Raw genomic sequence first — 20,843 nt, 5'->3', positions numbered from 1 at the left:
TTGGTTTTCTCCCCACCCCCACCTCACACTAGATTATGAGTTCCAGAAAGGAGGGTCTGTGTCTCTGGTAACTTTTTTGTTCCCCTGCTTATCACAATGCCAGTCACATGGTAGGTACTTAATCTTGCTAAGTGAACAGTGGAGTGGAGATTTGTTGTCGGACAAAGAAGACTGGCTTATAAATGAAAAGGTGCTCGATCTTAAAACCAGAATTTTGCAAAGGAAGGCAGTAAGATACTATTTCATACCCATTCGGCTGGCCAAAATTTAGAAGTCTGGCAGGGGGGAAATGAGAACTTGTGTACACTGCTGGCAAGAGGATAAACTGGTAAATCATTTTGAGGAGTAATTTGGCAATATCCATCCAGTAAGAGTGAAGCTAAGCATACCTCATGGCCCAGCAATTCCATTTCTAGATATATATCCTGGACTAGAAATTCTCCTTGGGTGAGCACAAAGACATGCGCAAGGATGCTTATTGCTGCAATGTCCGAAATAGTAACAGTAGGGACACAGCACAGATGTCTTTCAGTAAGTGAATGGGGTTAATAAATTGTAGCATACAGTACAGTATTTAAATGAAGGAACCAGAGCATCTCACCAAAAAAAAAAAAAGAAAAACGTTCTAGGTCTGCCTATACCACTCCTGTCCCCATGAGGCTAGATGTGGCTGCAGAAAAACAGAGCCACAGTGACTGGTCCCACTTTAAATTCCTGACTGTAACCTCAAGCATTTGTCTCCCTAGTCCAGTCATTGTCCCAGTCTCCTAAGGTCCCAGCCTCCTGAACTACAGTTTTATAGCTTCTCTCTTCTCAACTCCAGCATTTCACCCAGTCCTCACTCAGCTGGTGACCTGGTTTCCTAGTTAACTGAGAAAAATAAAAGCACTCAGAAGGTAACTCTGCGTTCTTCCTTTCCTTTCTGTTACTATGGGTGATACTTGTTTCTCTTATCTAAGGCCAACTTCTCTTGTATTAGATCCCATCCTTAAACTAGGACATCATTCCTGCAAGTGTCCTCTTCTCTGCATCTTTTCTTGTCTACTGAATCTTTCCCATTAGCATAATAATGTGCAGTTTTTCTCATCTTAAATATATGTATTTGTGAATATATGTACTGCAACACCCTCTACCTGCCACTCCATTTTTTGCTTCACTTAAGAGGAATATCCCAGGTACGCCTGGGGGGCTCAGTCGTTAAGCGTCTGCCTTCGGCTCAGGTCATGATCCCAGGGTCCTGGGATTGAGCCCCACATTGGGCTCCCCGCTCAGCAGGAAGCCTGCTTCTCCCTCTCCCACTCCCCCTGCTTGTGTTCCCTCTCTCACTATCTCTCTCTGTCAAATAGATGAACAAAATCTTAAAAAAACAAAACAAAACAGGAATATTCTAGTGTTCGTTGTCTTCACTTCCTCTCCTTCCATTCTCTCTTGCACCCCTCCTAATCAGGTCTTTGTTTCTGTTCTTGCTGAAGGGCACCAAGGGACTCCATGTAGCTAAACGTACTTTTTTTCAGTCCTTTTACTTGACCTTTCAGCATTATTTGGTACAGTTCATCACTTCCTCACCCTTGACACATTTTTTTTGGCTTCTATGTTACCACGCTTTTCCTTGTACTCTATTGACAGCTACTTCTCCCAGTTGTTTTTGTTTTTGTTTTTGTTTTTGTTTATTTCTTTAGACATGAGAATTCTTGTAGGGCTCAATCTTTAGGCTTTTCTTTTTCTATAGTCAGCCCTCATTGTGGCTGTCACCCTGTCTCATGGTTTTAAATATCTGCTTGCTGGCAACTTCAAAGTTTGTATCTCTAGCCCAGGATTCCAGACTCATGTAATCGACTGCATATGTGACATCTCTTCTTGCATGTCTAACATATCTTGAATTTAATGTGTCCAAAGATGAACTAATTCATGATCTCTCCCTCCCAGTCCTATCATAATCATGTTCTTCCCTCAGTCTTTCCTTCTGGGAGAAGAACCCCATTTTTCCAGTTGCTCAGGCCACAAACTCGGGAACTGTTCTTGATTCTTTTCTTTTGAACCTCACATCCAAGCTTCAGTAAGTCCTGTCTGCTAACTATCAGGATGGATGTGGATGACCTTTCTTGTTTCCTCTGCCTCCCTGGCCCAAGTCCCTGTCATCAGTCATCTCTGGCTCAGATATTTGCAACAGCCTCCTAATTGGTTTCTCCACTTCCATCCTTGCCTCCCTGTGGTTGCAGTTTAGTAGCTAGAGTGATGCTATAATAATCTGAGATCATGTCATTCATCTGCTCAAAGTCCTCAAATAGCTTTCCATTTCACTGAATAAAAGCTGAAGTAAAAGCCCTACATAGTATTGTTACCACCTGCTGCCCTGTATTATCTGACTCCCCAAGTCTTCCTTCTCACTGCTCTGGGCCCACTGACCTCCCTGCAGTAACTTACACAAACAGCAAGCTTCCACCTCTGAGCCTATGCTTTTGCTGTTCCCTTTTCTGGAGTCCCATTTGCCCTACATGTCACATAGTCTAGTCCCTCATCTGCAAATCTTTGCCCACGATTTTCTTAACAGAGCCCTTTTTTGACTACCCTATCAAAATACCATGCCTCGGAGCGCCTGGGTGGCTCAGTCGTTAAGCGTCTGCCTTCAGCTCAGGTCATGATCCCGGGGTCCTGGCATCGAGCCCCGCATCGGGCTCCCTGCTCCGCGGGAAGCCTGCTTCTCCCTCTCCCATTCCCCCTACTTGTATTCCCTCTCTCGCTGTGTCTCTCTCTGTCAAATAAATAAAATCTTTAAAAAAAAAAAAAAATAGCATGCCTCTTCCATGGTACACCCCATCTCCCTTCTCAGCTTCATTTTTTCTGTAATACTTACCACCACCTAAATATTTTACTTGTTTATTATATGACCTTCTCTAGAAGGTAAGCTGCATGAGAGTAGGGATTTGGGGGGAGGAGGAGGTCAACTTTATTGAAGCATAACATACAGGGGCGCCTGGGTGGCTCAGTCGAGTAAGCGTCTGCCTTCGGCTCAGGTCATGATCCCAGGGTCCTGGGATCGAGTCCCACACTGGGCTCCCTGCTCAGCGGGGAGTCCGGTTCTCCCTCTCCCTCTGCCCCTGCTTGTGTCCCCTCTCTCGCTGTGTCTCTCTCTGTCAAATAAAATCTTAAAAAAAAAAAATGAAGCATAACATACAGAAAAGTGCACAAATAGCAAGTGAACAGTTTGGTGAACAGGGCAGCGATGTTTGTATTTTAGTGCTGTGTCCTCAGCACAGAGACACTCAAATATGTAAGAAATGGTTGCCCTGGCGGTACATGTATCACTAAGGCTAACATTGAGAATAAAGTTGAGGGATACATAAAATGTGACGTTACAACTTTTTAAAAGTCTATTCGTATCTATTTTTAATAAACTCATATGAAGTAAAAGTAGGAAAGTATTAAAATACAGCTTCAGAGTGGTGGTTTCCTCTGGACCTACAGGGGAGACGGGTAGGAAGGAATAAAAGAAAGCTTAAACTCATTTTATTTGTCTTTTTTATTTTTAATTTTTTTAAAGATTTTATTTATTTATTTGACAGAGACACGGCGAGAGAGGGAACACAAGCAGGGGGAGTGGGAGAGGGAGAAGCAGGCTTCCCGCGGAGCAGGGAGCCCGATGCGGGGTTCGATCCCAGGACCCTGGGATCATGACCTGAGCCGAAGGCAGACGCTTAACGACTGAGCCACTCAGGCGCCCCTTATTTCTCTTTTTTAAAAGCAAACATGGCAAAACATTAACATTTGTTAAAAGAGGATGTTGCATAGATATTTGTCCTGTGTGCATCTCTGAATGTTCAAATTCTTTTACAGTTAAAGTTAGCCTCCTTGCCCTTAACGGGTCTCTGAGCTCATAAAGCCACCTGCTTGGTTCCCCTCAGGGCAGGAGCCTATTTGACCTGTACATCCAGAATGCCCGAAGGATTTAGGAGAAGGAAAATAGGCATTCATTTTCTCAAGGGTGAGAACCTGATCTAAGCCTAAGAACGAAGAAAAGGGTCTTGGCACTGTCAAGATCAAGCAAAGTCATTGCCATTCCCTATAAATGTCTTTAGGGACCAATGAAAAAGAAGGGGGTGGGATGCCTGGGTGGCTCAGTTGGTTGAGCGTCTGCCTTTGGCCCAGGTCATGATCCCAGGTTCCCGGAATCAAGTCTCACATCGGGGTCCCTGCTCAGCAAGGAGCCTGCTTCTCCCTCTGCCTGCCGCTCCCCTTGCTTGTGCTCTCTCCCTCTCTCTCTGATAAATAAATAAAGATCTTAAAAAAAAAAAGGTGGGGGGAAGGGCAAGGGAGCAGAGCAGAAGACTTCTGTAGTAGATACAGAACCCAAGTGATTACTTGCAGGAGTTGGTGGAAGAAGAAAACTGATTTTTGCTAATTTCAGTAAAAACCCTGTAATTTTGGAAAAACACTTTTTTTGGACACATTTTTTGACAAACATTTTAATGGATAAAGGAACTGAGAAATTTGGACCTAAAATATACATGGTATTTTATTGTGCTCTCGACAGATAAGTATTAATTGTAATAATTAATGGGGTTTTTGTTTTACTGTGTGCATTAAGAAACTAGCAATTAGCAATTGTTCTTGAATTTTAATGCTTGTTTTCAGAAGAGTTATGACAGGATTTTGACAGGCTCTTTTCTGTTGGCTTGGCGTTGCTGATAAGACCCCAAAAGCAAAATCTCATGTTCCCCTGCGTTTTAAAGGGTACTTTAAGGCCTGGACATCCTGTCCCACAGGAGTCTCTAGGCATTGTAAGATTTACAGAACCTCTTGCTCTTGGGCCTCCACTGACATGTTAGCATATAACAAGGTTCAGATCCAGAGGAGAGGGGCCCTATGCTCCTGGGGTGAGGCCTCTGCCCTCTCCGCAGGACTAGGGGACTCAGGTACCAAGAGAATAACTTGGGGGCATCTGAAATCACTGGAGCTTGGTGTATCCACTCCAGCAAAACCACAGGCCCCCTTCTTCTTGGGATAGCTAGCCATGTCCCCCTGAAGAGTGTATATGGGGTGGTAAGGGGGTGGGGAGGAATCAAACACAGGCAGGGGCCTGAAACTGGAGATTTCTGAAGGAGGGGCAGCTGCTGCTAGAGTAGCCCCTACCAGGAGAGCATGAAGCCCTCTAAGGGTCCGAGTTTGTGTTGTGCCTAGGAAGCAAGGGATAGGACCACTCCATCTGTTTTCTTTGCTGCCAAGATCACAAGACAGGATTTCACTAGCTCTGAAGAGCTGACCATGTAAGTGATGGTCGAAACCAAGAGCCTTGAGAATGAATGGGGAGCTAACCAAACGAGAAGCTGGAGTGGTGCTCGAAAACCGGGACAAACCTCTACTCTGTGCCTGGGGCTCCCAGAAAAGGGAAGATAGGGTGGCAGGAGCCATAGGGCTGTGTCCCAGTGACTGTTAGGTGATGACCCACCTGGAGAGGGGTTAAAGGTGAGAACTGCATGGGGCCAAAGAGAAAGGAGACTGCCCCGCTGTAAATGAACACTTGGGGCTGCGGTGACAGCCACGCATCTTCCCAGTGAGGAGACTCCTGCCCAGCAAGCCACCGGCCCCTGAACAGGACCATCCTGGCGGACCTCACCTTCTTTCTCCTTCATTCGCCCCTGACCCACGCGCGGAAAAGCGGTCAGGGCGTTCGGGCATCTGAAAATAAGGTATGAGTTTGGAGTTTTAAAGCGGCCTAGACTAAGTTTCAATATCCGTAAGTAAGCGCAAATTTGCTTTCCCTTAGGTTAAGGGATCCTAATGGGGTATCTGAGAGCGTCGCGGGGTAAGAAGGCCGCTTATTGGTGACACCACACGGGTTAGAAGGGTTTGTACCACCAAATTTCGGAATTAATAACAGGAAGAGCTGGGTGTTGCATTTAAAGAGGTGTCAAAGGAAGCCCACTTGCATCCCCCCACATTTCACGAGCGATAGGTGGGAGGCGCGGTCCGCACGCCCGCGGACACCCGGCCTCCGAGTTCCCGGGTTGCGCGGCGCGGCTGGAGACTACATTCCCCGAAAGCCTTGGCGGTGGCGCACTTCCGCCTCCGTAGCTGACGTCTTCCGCCGCTGACGCCCGCGCTCGGCGCACGAGGGAGAGGAGTGAGGTTGTGCACCCGTGCCTTCAGTTCCAGTTTGCTTGGGCTTGTGCAGTGTTTCGTGCACGGAGCGCAGATGAGCAAGAGTTTGGGTGGGTGTGCGACGTGCGCCCAGCGTCCGGCTCCGGTGTCCCATGGCCAGAACACCCCAGGCCGGGCCCCGCCCCTCTTCTCCCGCGCTTTGCCCAGAGGCTGGGCACTGCCACCTCCTATCATGTGACCTACCCGACAAAATGGGGATAAGTTGAATCATATGAGATTGTCTAGGTAAGTGGAGAAACTCCAGGTAACCATATCTTATCTCTCTGAAAAAGTGTGGGTTTTCCCGAGGAAGTGTGTTTCTACTCCACTGAAACAAGGTCCTAAAAACAGAGACACCATCTCCTCCTCTCCCTCCGCCTTTCCGCTCCCTTATTCTGGATAGGAACGGTCCTGGGCAGGTAGGCCGGAGTGAAAATGATGAAGCCCTAAGTGAAGGGCCACACTCCCAATAATGGTGGTCTAGGTAATTAGGGCCACCTCTTCCATGGAGTATAACCTGAGCTGGTTGTGAGATCGAGCCCCACATCAGGCTCTATGCTGGGCTTGGAGCCTGCTTAAGATTCTCTCATTTTCCCTCTGCCCCTCTCCTGCTCTCTCTCTCTCAACAAAAGTATAAAAGTGCTGAAAACTGGGAGTCTGAAGAATCACCCCACGTTTGAACAGGACCCCACAAATGAAGGTACCCTCAAGAAAATGTTGAACTGGAGATAAGCCCTGGCATAGACATGTATCCCAAATTCATGTTATCTTGGAGGTGTAAGGAACCTGAGCCTTCAGTATGGACCAGACTAGTGGTGTGCCCAGGTGTTGACAGAAGCGAATGAAAATATAGTACCTTATAGAAATACTTTAGGGAAAGGTATTGTCATCTCAGACATCAGAGTGTTCACATACACCCCCTTTCTTAGTAACTTCCAGCACATTCTCAAAGATAACCAGACAAACAAGGAAGTAAGACATCATGAAAAAACAGGCAGAAATAATAGAAAACAAATACACAAAAATTTCAGATTCTAGATTTATCAGAGAAAGAGAATAAAATAGCAGTTTTTCGTATTTTTAAAGAGAAAAAACAAGCTAGAAAATATCTACAAAACCACGAAAGCTTAAGAAATTGACATATCAGATTTGGAAAAATGACCAAACATTAAAAAATAGCTAATTAAAAATTTAAAAACTGTGTTTAACAGCAAATTACACAAAATAATTAATCAGCTGGAATATAGGTAAGAACATGTCAAGAAACTGGTGGGCAGAGACAGTGAGATGAAGAGACAGAAGAGTCAGAAATAAGACTAAGTAAAACACATGAAATCATTGGGCAGGAAAGTCCAACATAAGTTTAACCAGATTCCCAGAGGAAAATAAAAACTATAAGAAATATTTGAAGAGTTAATGGCTAAGAGTTTTCCAGAACTGATGAAAGACATACCAAGCTATAGATTCAAGAAGCCCAATGAAACTAGAAGAGGATAAATAAAAATAAATCCACAACTATGTACATCATGGTGAAACAATAGAAGATAGAGGGTAAGTAAAATCTTATAAGCAATTAGACAAAAAGATCAGTTAACTTCAGAGAAGTAACATCTGACTTCCCAATAGGATTAATAAAAGCCATATGAATGAGGAATGATATCTTCATTGTACTTAAAATATGTGCCTACCTAGAACTCTGTATAGCAAAAATATTTTCAGGAATGGAGACACAAGTCCCTTTTATAAAACTAAAAACAGGAATTTCATCATGAGCAGACCCTAACTAAGGAAAGGAAATTCTAAACACTGTATTTCATACAAAAGGAAAATAATCCCAGATGGATGGTCAGAGACACAAGAAAGAATAAAGCCCAAAGAAAGTGGTCAAATGTGAATAAATGATTAACTGTATAAAACAATAATAATATTTATAAGTCTTTAAACATACAGAATTAAAATCCAAGACAGAGATGCTTCCATTGCTAGCTATAACAGAATAGCTTGTCATAAACTAACATTTCTACTAGAAATAGCTAGAAGAGCTGGATAAAATACAAATATATATATTATTTATACATATATATTTGTATATATATAGTATATATGTGTATATATATTGTATACATATATATTTGTGTGTGTGTGTGTGTGTGTATATATACTTGAAAGCATTGGAGAGCTCCCAAAGCAGCCAGGAGTTGAGGATCCAAGATATCAAAGAGAAGGGGAGCTCACTGAGATAAGCCCAACATTCTCCATGCCTCCTCTCCCAGAGGGACAGTTGATGGTACCTAGTCACAGCGTTGTAAAACAGTTGAAAAACAAAAGACTAGAAAACATTAGAAACAGCAAAAGGAAAAAAAAGACATTTTACCTTTGCAGAGAAAATACTGGAAGAATGGTCAAAACGCCACAGGTATCTAACAAGCTAGTGGATGGAGCAAAATAAAAAAAAAAAAATACTAATTCAGAAAGTGCGAAAGAACTTGTCAAGAGCCCCCTGCACATCCACAAATGCAGCACATCCAGCTGAGGAGTCTCAGTGGGCAATTTGACTCTTCCTTGAGGGGTCATTGGAGGGATGAAGTTTCATCTTTGACCCAGGCTTGAACCAGAGGGTAATGGGCTGGATGCCAACTCTAGCCCAGAGAAATCCCAGGATGCCACAGCCACAGACACCCTGCCTCACCATCTCCGACCTAACCTAGAAGCAGTTCCACGCTTCTGGAAAGAGGTGGCTTTCACCTACCGCACTCCTGCCCAAAAATAGTCCGTGTCCACCAGAGTGGGTGGCAAAGGGGCAGGAATCCAGCAAGGAAACTGAGCCAAAGGCAGGGAGAGAAAAGCACTCCTTTGCCTCCCCTGTTATGTGTGACGTTCCCCAGAGTTTGCCAGGTCAGTGGCATTTCTTGGTTCAGGGATCCAATTCAGAGGTGGGGGTGACTTCACTGACTCAAAGACCCAGCAACCGAGCAGAACAGCAGTGGTAAGTCTGCAAAGAAGGTTGTGGACTTGGGGCCCTTCCGTGGGACAAAAACAGCTTCCATATTAGGGAGCTTTATGAAACACTGCAGGCCCTGCAGGATTCTGCACATCCTCCTTCACCTGCGTGGTCTCTGTCCTCTGCCACTGAGGTCCTTAAAGGGGCACGTAGGGCTCAAAAGGAGGTGATGACCTCTGTGCTGATGAGTCAGCAACTGCAGACCCAGGAGCTTATGTTGGGGGTGGGGTGCAGGGAAAGGTGGGGAGTAAAAATCTGGGACTGGAGAAAAAGGGCCCTAGGGGGGTCAAAAGGAGAGCAGAAAGGGATGGGGAGAAGAGGACAAGGGACAGAGGGTTGGGAACCCTTCCTGGGGGCTCCAGGGTGCTCAGTTAAGGAGGATCTCGCACATGTTACAGGAACCCTTTCCTCTATGCCCATCCACTCCTACCTTTAGCCAGGCCAAATCAGGTGTCAGGAAAGACATTTTTGGTCCTTTTCCCCTTTAAATTTGTTTTCCAGTTTCACAACACAAACACTTTGGGGGGTGGGGATTAAGGAACCACATCCATGACATTGCCTAACCTATCTGGATACTTCTAAATCATACTACACCTGTTACTTCAAGGAGAGATGGTGGGTAGGAAAACTGTGTCCCCACACCAGGCTCCTCTTTCCACTATGCCTCAAATACAAGTAAATGTTATGACTAGGGAAATATAAGTTCATTTTTTTTAAATGTCACTGAATTCACAGATTTGGTCATTGTGTAGTACAGTGGTTTTCAAATTTGAACATAGGTGAGAATCTCTTGGAGCACTGGTTGAAACAGATTTCTGGGCCCCAGCCTTCTATTTTCTTACTCAGCAGGTATGTTCCAGAGCATTTGCAGATCCAAAAAGTTCCAGATGATGGAACTGGATGACACTGCTGGTCCAGGGACCACACTCTGAGTACTGCTAATCTAGGTTATCAAATAGAGCTACTTTTAGGGATGCTCTGTTTGTTTTGTTTTTCAAGCACTCTCCTCCAGTTTATTCAAACTCTTAGCCAATTTTTCTAGCCTTATCCCTTCCTCAAATATGTCCAAACAACATTTCATGGAGGATATAGACCAAAGTAGTAACAAGAATAGCAGGAATGAAAATGATACTCCAGACCCTTAAATACAGAGAAAACTGGTGGTTGCCAGAGGTGGGGGGTGGGTGTTGGGGCAGGGATGGGCAAAACAGATAAAGAGGATTAAGAGATACAAACTTCCAAAAAAAAAAAAAAAAAGAGATACAAACTTCCAGTTACAAAGTCAGGGAGGGGTGCCTGGGTGGCTCAGTTGGTTAAGCGTCTGCCTTTGGCTCAGATCATGTCCCTGGGTCCTGGGATCGAGCCCCGTGATGGGCTCCCTGCTGAGCAGGGAGTCTGCTTCTCCCTCTCCCTCTGCCCTCTCCCTGCTCATGCTCTCTCTCTCTCACTCAAGTAAATAAAATCTTTTAAAAAAATAAGTGAGGGAAATGAAAAGTACAGCATAAGGAATATAGTCTGTAATATTGTAATAATGTTATAGGTGACTACACTAATCGAGGTTAGCCCTGAATCAATATGCTGTACACCTGGAACTAATAAAACATTGTAACATTGTCAGTTTCAATACAAAGAAAATGATAAACTCAGCATGTGTACACTATGTACAGCTAAAGTATGTCAGTAATACCTTAATAAAGTGGTTTTTTTTAAATGAAAATAAAACCTTGTGCTCTTCATTTTTCTACAAAATTTCTACAAGTATTTTGTTTGACAACTTAAGCTGAAAAGAAATCAAAGTGCGTTGGCAGGGAGGGGTGGCGCTGGGCTGGTCCTGAGAGTGGGCTCCAGTCCCAGCAGCAGGGACAGTGTAGTGTGGGCGCCCTTGTGGTGGGCTCTAGACCCGGCTTCTTTTTTTTTTTTTTAAGATTTTATTTATTTATTTGACAGAGAGACAGCGAGAGAGGGAACACAAGCAGGGGGAGTGGGAGAGGGAGAAGCAGGCTTCCTGCTGAGCAGGGAGCCCGATGCGGGGCTCGATCCCAGGGCCCTGGGATCATGACCTGAGCCGAAGGCAGACACTTAACCACTGAGCCACCCAGGCGCCCTAGACCCGGCTTCTTGAGATGGCCCCTTCTCCCTGGGGTCTCGCAGAAGGAAGGAAAGAAAAAAGAAAGAAGAGGTGTGGCTGGGTGGCTCAGTCAGTTAAGCGTCTGACTCGGTTTTGGCTCGGGTCATGATCTCAGGGTCATGAGATCAAGCCCCACATGGGGCCCTGCACTCAATGTGGAGTCCTCTTGAGATTCTCTCCCTCTGCCCCTCTCCCCCCGCTAAAAAAAATAAATGTCTTTAAAAAAAGAAAGATAAAATGCTACACCTTTTCTGAATTTTTTTAAGATTTTATTTATTTGACAGAGACGCAGCAAGAGAGGGAACACAAGCAGGGGGAGTGGGAGAGGGAGAAGCAGGCTTCCCGCCGAGCAGGGAGCCCGATGTGGGGCTCGATCCCAGGACCCTGGGATCATGACCTGAGCCGAAGGCAGACACTTAACTGACTGAGCCACCCAGGTGCCCCCCTTTTCTGAATTTCTTAAGAGAATGGCAGTACCTTTTTACTTTTCTTCAAAGCACATATTCAGCCAAGCCTTAAATTAGGACTTAGCAGTGTGTTACCTCTGCTGGCAGGTTGCAGTGACAATGTTTGTATGTGCTTAAATTATCCTCTTCTCCCCCGGAAGTGGTCAGTAATACATCTTGTAAATAGATTTGTTCTTTGCAATTTTTTTCATGTTTCAAGATAATAGCATTGTTTTGTCTTCCTCTGTGTTGCACATTCAGGTCTTAGCTCAGGGTCCTGCACCTAGTAGGTGCTCAAAAGATTTATGAACAGAGCTAATGGACAATTCCAAGTCTCCTTGATGCCTTCCCAGTCAATACTCTTTGCTCTTTTGAGTGACCTGGGACAACATTCTTAATACTCTCTGTACCTCAATTTCTTAAACTGTAAAATGGGTACATTACTAGAACCTACCCCCTAGGGTTGTTGTGGACTAAATGAGTTAACATGTTGCACAGTGCGTAGCTCATAGCACTATAGATGTGTCTTGCCACTATTTTGTAATTATCATTACATCATCATTGGAAGCAACTGGGCTGTAATGGGCACAGCATTGGACCTGAGTTAGAAAATGTGACACTAGCTGTCCAGTCTTTTGTGCACTTCACCTCCCCTCTCTGCTTCTCAGTTTGTTCTTAAAATGGGGGCTGCCAGGGACACCTGGGTGGCTCAGTCGGTTAAGCGTCTGCCTTTGGCTCAGGTCGTGATCCCAGAGTCCTGGGATGGGGTCCTCCAACTGTCTCCCTGCTCATGGGGGAGCCTGTTTCTCCCTCTCACTGTGCCTGCCTCTCCCCCAGCTTGTGCTCTGTATCCTTCTCTCTCTCTCTCTCTCTGACAAATAAAATCTTTAAAGAAAAAAAAATGGGGGCTGCCATAGTCCCGCCTGTAAGGGCTGATACTGTGAGGATTAACTGAGTTAACATCTGTAAAGCACTTTTTGCATCGTGCTGGACTCCTGGTCGCTGTTCTTTAAAATGTGAGGTCCTAGGGCCCCCTGGGTGGTGCAGTCAGTTGAGCTTCCCACTCTTGGTTTTGGATCAGATCGTGATCTCAGGATCATGAGATCCAGCCCCATATGGGGCTCTCAGCTCAGCGAGCAGTCGGCTAAAGTTTCTCTCCCTCCCGCTGCCCCACCCCGCGCTCTCTCTCTCTCTCTCAAATGAATAAATAAATCTTTAAAAAAGAAATGTGCGGTTCCAGGGCGAACAGGCTGGGATTATTGGGGCGCTAGCCTTCAGTGGGGAGAGCTCTCCCCAGGAGTGTCCTGGTAGGAGCGAGGGCTGCACAGCCCTGCCCACCTCCTGGCGGGCGAGCCACATGCATGCAGGTGGCCACCAGGGGGCGGTGCCAGACTGCGGAGGGCGCCAGGGACGAGGCAGAGCCTAGAGGGAGTGAGCCTGTTTGCCAGCCTTCCTCTCCTTTTCTTCCTTCTCCAGTGTTTGGAATTTCACAGCGTGGAACGAGGTACCGGCCCTTGAGACCTCTAACCAAGGCTCCTGCAACTGGGGTGGGTGAGCGGGAGTACGCGGCAAAAAGGGAGATTGGCGTCAATGTCGGCTATAGTTAGGACCCATGAACCCAAGGCGCCCCTGTTGTAATAATGCAGGGGGTGCCCAGCAGCTCTGAGAGCAAAGGGTGTTTTTTTTTTTCCTCAAGACTTCTTTTAAAAATTTTCAAACCAATAGAAATGTCTTTAAAATTGTGCGATGAACAAACATCCTTGCACCTTTCATCTGTGTTCATCAATTGTCAATAACACTTTACCAGATTATTTATACACACCCATACATTTTATTTTTGGCTGAATTATGTAAGAGTTACTTGCAGAGACATTCTGACACTTTACCCCTGAATACTTAAGCCTGCATCTCCTAAGAACAAGGATATTCTCCCACACAGCCACAATGCTATTATCACTAAGAAACTACACATTGATATATTTCACTATTGATACACAGTTCCGTATTTAAATTTCCCCAGTTGGTCTAGTTATATCCTGTATGGCTGTAGTTTTGTTTGTGATCCAGGATCCTATCAGTGTTCGTCTCATTTTTTCTTTCATGACATTTTTGAAGAATCCAGGCAAGTTGTAGAAAATTCCACAATCTGAACTTGTCTTATTTATTCTTCATGGTTAGATTCAGGTACATCCCTTTTGGTAAAATCCTACATAGGCCTTGTTATCTGTTTCCCATTACATCATTGTCAGGAAGCCTGTCTTGTAGACTTGTACCATATTGGTGACCTACTAAGTTTGGCCACTGGGCTATTTGTGAATTTCCTATCCTTCCTTTTATCTCCCCACCAAAAAACTGAATCGGATCAAGACACTATTAGAAGCAACCAGCTAAATCCAGGATGTCAGACAAATATCACAGTTTCTCTAACAATCTATGTTATGGTATGTGTAGGGAGGAGAAGGAAAGATTGTTTTAGAATAAAAGATTTAAGAGACATATGGCCACAGACATTGAGTGGATCTTATGTGAATCCTGATATGAATGAACTAATTGTAAAAAGACATCTTTGAGGTAATTGGGGAGATTTTAATGTGGATTAGGTATAGATAATATTTAAAATTTACTGATAATTTTGTTGCATGTGATAATGGCATGGTTATAATTCTAAAACATTTTAAATTGTAATATATTCATGCAATGGAATATTATACAGCAGCAAAAAAAAATGAAAAAAGATTTATCATGGTGGATAAATCTTAGAAATAACCTGTCAAGTGAAAAAAAGTAAATTATAGAGTGATACAATTGATATACCAATGCTACCATTATATATATAGAATATAATGTATATCATATACTGGATTTGCTTTTTTGCTTCTTTCTTTTATTGTGTTCTTTCTTTTATGTGTTATGTTAAAATACACATAACATAAAATTTGCCATCTTAACAATTTTTAAGCATATAGTTTAGTAGTATTAAATGCGTACCCATTGTTGTGTAGGCATTACCACCATTCACCCCCATCCCCCCCACCACCATCTATCCCCACCCTGTACCTATTAAGGAATAACTCCCTGTTCTCCTCTCTCCCCAGCTCCTGGCAACCACCATTATACTTTCTTTATAATTTTGACTACTCTAAATACCTCATGTAAGTGGAATTATTCAGTATTTGTCTTTTTGTGACTGGCTTATTTCACATAGCATAATGTTTTCAAGATTCATCCACATTGTAGCATATTGCAGAATCTCCTTCATTTTTAAGGCCAAATAATATTCCATGGGATGTACGTACCACATTTTGGTAATCCATTCATTGGTTGATGGACACTTAGGTTGCTTCCATGTTTTAGCTATTGTAAATAATGCTGCTGTGAACATGGGTGTACAAATATCTCTTCAAGACCTTGCTTTCACTTCTTTTGGATATTTACCCAGAAGTAGAATTGCTGGGTCATATACTAATTCTATTTTTTAATTTTTTGAGGAAACTCTATACTGTTTTTCACAGAGGCTATACCATTTTACATTCCCACCAATAGTGCGTAAGTGTTCCAAGTTCTCCATATCCTCACGAACAAATGTTGTTGTTGTTGTTTTTAAGATGTATTTATTTTAGAGAGAGAGAGAGAGAATCCTCAAGCAGACTCCACACTGAGTGTGGAGTCCAATCCCAGGGTCCTAAGATCATGACCTGAGCGGAAATGAAGAGCCGGTTACTTAACTGATTGAGCCATCCAGGTGCCTCAACACTTGTTGTTTTCTAATAGTAATAGTAGCTATCCTAATCCATGTGAGGTGGTATCTCTTTGTAGTTTTGATTTGAATTTCCTTAATGGTTAGCAATGTTGAGCATCTTTTCATGTGCTTTTTGGCCATTCATGTATCTTCTTTGGAGAAATGTCTGTTCAAGTCCTCCGCCCATTTTGGCGCTGTTTGGTTTTTTATTGTTGACTTTTAGGAGTTCTCTATATATTCTGGATATTCATCCCTTATCAGATTTATTTATTTATTTCCTGAAAAACAGTGCTAGAGATTGTCTAGGGATACATGCATATAGAGTAAAACTAAGAAGCCATGTATAGGAATGATCAACACCATTCAGGAGAGATGTTTGGGGCAGAGGATTAGGATAGGGAAAAGCACATAGGAGGCTTCACTCATAGCTGTTGAGTTTTATTTCTTAGAGTAGGTCATGGTTAAATGGGCACTCCTTTTTTGTGTTCTCCTGAGAGTATTTCACATACTTAGAACAATCATGTATAGCAGGCAGTTGGCTGGCTCATTCAGTAGAGCATGCAACTCTTGATCTCAGGGTGGTGAGTCTGAGCCCCACGTTAGGTGTAGAGATAACTTTAGAAAATAAATGAATAGGGGCGCCTGGGTGGCTCAGTCGTTGGGCGTCTGCCTTCGGCTCAGGTCATGATCCCAGGGTCCTGGGATCGAGCCTCGCATCGGGCTCCCTGCTTCGCGGGAAGCCTGCTTCTCCCTCTCTCACTCCCCCTGCTTGTGTTCTCTCTCTTGCTGTGCCTCACTCTGTCAAATAAATAAATAAAATCTTTTTAAAAAAGGCTTTAATTTATTAAGTAACTACTAGGTTCAAAAAGCTTAACATACATAATTGACTTTAATCGTCACCTCATTTCTCTCATCATCTGCCACCACTCTGCCCTTTGTACACTTCAGTCATACTGGCCTCCCTACTGCCTTTTTTTTTTTTTTTAAGATTTTATTTATTTATTTGAGCCTGACCCCGGGACCCTGGTATCACGACCCAAGCTGAAGGCAGACGCGCAGTGACTGAGCCACCCAGGCACCCCTCCATACTGCCTTTTTAAAGAGCATGGCATTGTCCTGCCACAAGACCTTTGCACTTGCTGTTCCCTTCACCTGGAATACTCTTCCCCGTGAAGAGCATGGTTTCCTCCCTCTCCTCCTTCAGGTCTTTTCTCAAAGAGCACCTTTCCAGCAAAGCCTTCCTTGACTAATTTATCCCCCTTATTCTGCTCTACTTTTTCCTCATAGCAATTGTCACCTTCTGACAGATCCTGTAATTTACTGGCTTCCTATGTTTTACTGTCTGTCTCCCCTCAATAGTATGTAAACTCCATAAGAACAGGGATTTTTCTCTGCGTTATTTGGTGTTGTATTCCCAGCACCTCAAACAACTTGGTACATAGTATAGCACTTAATACATATACGCTGAATCAGCGAATGAATGGATTTGTTATCTATTACTGCATTACAAATTACCCCCCAGATTTAGCAGCTTCAGCCACAAACATTCACTCACATGGTTTCTGAGGGTCATGCATCTAGGAGCTGCTTAGCTGGGTGGTTCAAGCTCAAGTTTCCCCATGAGACTGCAGTCAAGCTATTGGCCAGAGCTGTAGCCGTCACAAGGCCTGGCTGGGGCTGTCGAACCCAATTCCAAGCTCACAAACATGGTTGTTGGCAGACCTCGTTCCTCACCAGCTGTTGGCCGGGAGTTTCGGTTCCTGGAGTTTCGGTTCCTAGCCACATGGGCCTCTCCACAGGGCTGCCTCATGTCATGGCAACTGGCTTCCCCCAAAGTGATGAGAGCATGAAAAGAAAGAAAGGGGGAAGGGAGAGAGAGTGGAAGTGAAGCAGGGAAGAGAAAGAAAGAAAAAGAGAAAAGAGTGAGGGAGGGGACAAAAGCACTTGAGACAAAAGACACAGTCTTTTATTACCTAATCACAAAAGTGACATTCCATCTGTGGCAGACAAAATAATGGTCCCCAAAGATGTCCAAGCCCTAATCCCTAGAACCTGTGAATATGTTACTGACATGGCGAAGAGATTTAGCAGATTAAGTTAAGGATTTCGTTAAAGTGGGGGAGATTATCCTGCATTGGCACATGGGCCCAATGTAATGACAGGGTCCTTATCAGGGAAGGAGGCAGGCAGAACAGTTGGTGACAAAAACGCAGACTTGGCATGGGAGCAGTGGAGTGATGCACTGTGAAGATGAGGAAGGGGCTGTGAGCTGAAGAACTGAGGCATCCTCTACAGGCTAGAAGAGACAAGGAAACGGATTCGCCCTGGAAACTTCCAGAAGGAACACAGCCCTGCTGACAGCTTGACTTTAGCCCAGTAAAACCCATGTCGATGTCTGACCTCCAGAATTGCAAGGTTGTAGCTTTGTGCTGTTTTAAGCCACGGAGTTTGTGGTGATTTTTTCCAGCAGGAAGAGGAAATGATTACACCATCACTCTGGCCATCTTGTACTGGTTAGAAGTGAATCAGCCCACATTCACAGGGTATGAACGCCAGGACGCACGGTTGTTGGGGGGCACTTTAGAGGCTGCCTACTACAATGAATGAGTTATTATTAACCCTACTTTATAGATAGATAAACTGAGGCTCAGAGGAGTGAAGTAACTTGCCTGAGGTCATATAATTAATGATAGTGAAGCGGGTTTCATCTGATCCTCAAAATAAATTCCAGACTCTTGACAAATAGCTAGGAGTGACTATCTGATCTGGGCCCTGCCTGCCTCCTTCATCTGCACAAACACAGCCCACTGATTCCCACCAGAGGGCTTTTACACCTGTTGTTTCTTCTCCAGAATTGCTCTTCAGTGAGCTGGGTCTTTCTCACCTTCAGGTCTCAGTTCAAATACAAGTTTTCCCAGATAACAAAATAACTTTCCTTCACCCCTTTTTACTTTATCTTTACTTTGTTGGTTTGTTTGTTTACTGTCTGATGTCTGTTCCCATTACTCTGAGCTCTCATGAGGACAGGGGTTTTGCCCGCTTTATCATTGCTGTATCCCCAGCACTGGCACATAGTAGGTCCTCAGTAAGTCTTTGCTGAGTGGATGAATGAGTGACTTCACAGGGAGGTAAAACAATCTATTCAGCTCACTTCTCTAGGCATCTTGAAATAACGGTTCTTAGGGGCACCTGGGTGGCTCATCGGTTAAGTGTCTGCCTTCAGCTCAGGTCATGATCTCTGGGTTCTGGGATCGATCCCCACATTGGGCTTCCTGCTCTCAGTAGGGAGTCTGCTTCTCTCTCTCTCTCTCTCCCCCCCACCCTGCCCCGCCCCACTGCTCCTTCTCTCTCTCTCAAATAAATAAATAAAATCTTAAAAAAAAAAAAAAAGAAAGAATGGTTCGTAGCTGGCCAGCTTATGAAGATTAAAAGAAAGAAATAAAAGAAGTCACAAGGCCTAGAGCCACAGGATATTTTTTTTTTTTAAATGAGAGTTTCAGTCCAACCACCAACAGGCTGGACTTGGGGGTGTTCACGGGGCTCTGGGCTGTGAGAGTCCTTTGTCTCCAGAGCAGGCAGAACCCTGGCAGGAGGGGTGAGCAATCCACCAGCACTACTATTTGGGTAATAACTAAGCCTTTTCTTCCCAGGCTGGTTCTGCTGGTCCCCACACCCCTTCCCGCAGGCAAAAATCTTCCCTACTTAACCAGGAACTGGAGCTCTCTGAAGACTCTGCAGGTCAACTCTGAATTGAATGAGGGTTGTCGGAGAGAGACAGACTCGGTTAGCGAGGCTGGGTTCTTGTGGTCTTGGAGAAAGAACCTGTTTTCTCGATCTCTCTCCCTCTTTTGGGGGGAAGGGGGAGCTTGAGTAAAGAGAGTTGAATTATCACAGTTCAGTCTCATAGTTGGTTTGTGTAAGACTCCCCTCCTCCCCAACTCTGTTTAATAAATATACTTTTTAAAGATTTTATTTATTTGAGAGAGAGAGAGAGAGAACAAGTGAAGGGGAGGGGCAGAGGAAGAGGGAGAAGCAGGCTCCCCATGCAGGGCTCGAACCCAGGACTCCGGGATCATGACCTGAGCCGAAGGCAGACGCTTAACCAACTGAGCCACCACCCAGGGCGCCCCTGAATTTCATAGAATTTTTATGTGTTACAAAATATTCTTCTGATTTTTTTCCCCCACCATTTAAAAATGTAGTAATCGTTCTTGGCCCATAGGCCTTTGTGCACTGACCCCTGGTCTGGTTCATTGTTTTGAACTGCTGCATAATTATTCCATAGTTCAAAATATTCCATACTTCACATATCTGTTCCCATCGAGGGGTATTTGTTTATCTCCTATTCCCAGCTACCACAAGCAACAGCAGCAGAGAACATCCTTGGTTATGTGGGAAGATCCCCAGGATATTTGCCTCAAATTGCTGGGTTTCAGGGTATTGGTCTACACTCCACAGTAGTTCATGGGAGCCCCATTTCCTCCAACTTTCTAATGTTTTCGTGCTGTTTTCCAACTTTCTAATGTTTGCCTATCCAAATTGGTATCTCCTGCTTCTTTTAGCTTGGATTTCCCCAATAGCTAATGAATGTGAACATCTCTTCGTATACTAGCATCCATTTAAGTTACCTCTCTATCTACCCATGTTCCTCACCCATTTTTCCATTAGCTGTTTCTGACTTTTTCCGATTGGGAAGACTTCCCCGTCTTAGGCCAGTTTCCTCCTAGGCACCACAGTTACCTACAGGGCTTTTCTGAAATGCTGTTTCTGAAATAGGCTCTTTATCCCTGTTTCTGAAATCTTAGTGTCTCAAATAATGAGAATTGGGCCTTGGGTTGGGTTTTTAGGTCTATCATCTCATTTTAGCAATCTAATACTCAGGGACTATTACTGAGACTCCTGGTTCTGGGAGGTTAATTACCAACCCAGGACCACCCACAGGGATTATGGGGTTGAGCAGATGCTGAAGCTGAGCACCATTAGGAAGAGCTTGGACTGCATATCAGAATAAGACAGAAAACAGCACTTCTGGGCCAAATTGGAAATGTTTCTAAATGATAGGAGGCAAGACGCTGGAGGGAACAGGACCTTCTTTTTCCAGCTGGTGCAAGTGAAACTAGTTCTCAACCTTTCTAAATGGCAGTTTGACCATTATGTGCCAAAGGCCATCAACACCTGCACACCCTTTGACTCAGCATATTTCCCAGGAATTTGTCCTGAAGCAGGAATTGATGAAAGGCAAGGAGAAATGTGTTTGGTGGTTGGGGGTTAAAAAAAAATCACTCCTGGGGCGCCTGGGTGGCTCAGTCGTTAAGCGTCTGCCTTCGGCTCAGGTCATGATCCCGGGATCCTGGGATCGAGCCCCACATCGGGCTCCCTGCTTGGTGGGAA

The 20,843-nt window shown here is 44.4% G+C and overlaps 1 protein-coding gene across 2 annotated transcripts in view; it reads left to right on the top strand.

Annotated features, from left to right (window-relative positions):
• ZFP90 (ZFP90 zinc finger protein) overlaps positions 1-20,843 on the top strand; it is a 71,714-nt gene that overhangs the window by 26,323 nt on the left and 24,548 nt on the right. The window contains exon 5 of one of the 2 annotated variants that reach the window (XM_036109176.2): positions 2,552-2,781. The exons of the other annotated variant lie outside the window; for it this stretch is intronic. Within the exon in view, the coding sequence (XP_035965069.1) occupies positions 2,552-2,616 (65 nt within the window). The 3' untranslated portion in view covers positions 2,617-2,781. Of the gene's footprint in view, positions 1-2,551; positions 2,782-20,843 lie in introns of those variants that run through there. 2 annotated transcript variants of the gene reach the window in all.

This window comes from Halichoerus grypus, chromosome 15 (assembly GCF_964656455.1).
Source record: "Halichoerus grypus chromosome 15, mHalGry1.hap1.1, whole genome shotgun sequence".
Classification (NCBI taxonomy): domain Eukaryota; kingdom Metazoa; phylum Chordata; class Mammalia; order Carnivora; family Phocidae; genus Halichoerus; species Halichoerus grypus.
Note: the sequence above shows the minus strand (reverse complement) of the source record. Positions and strands in the feature narration are given on the sequence as shown.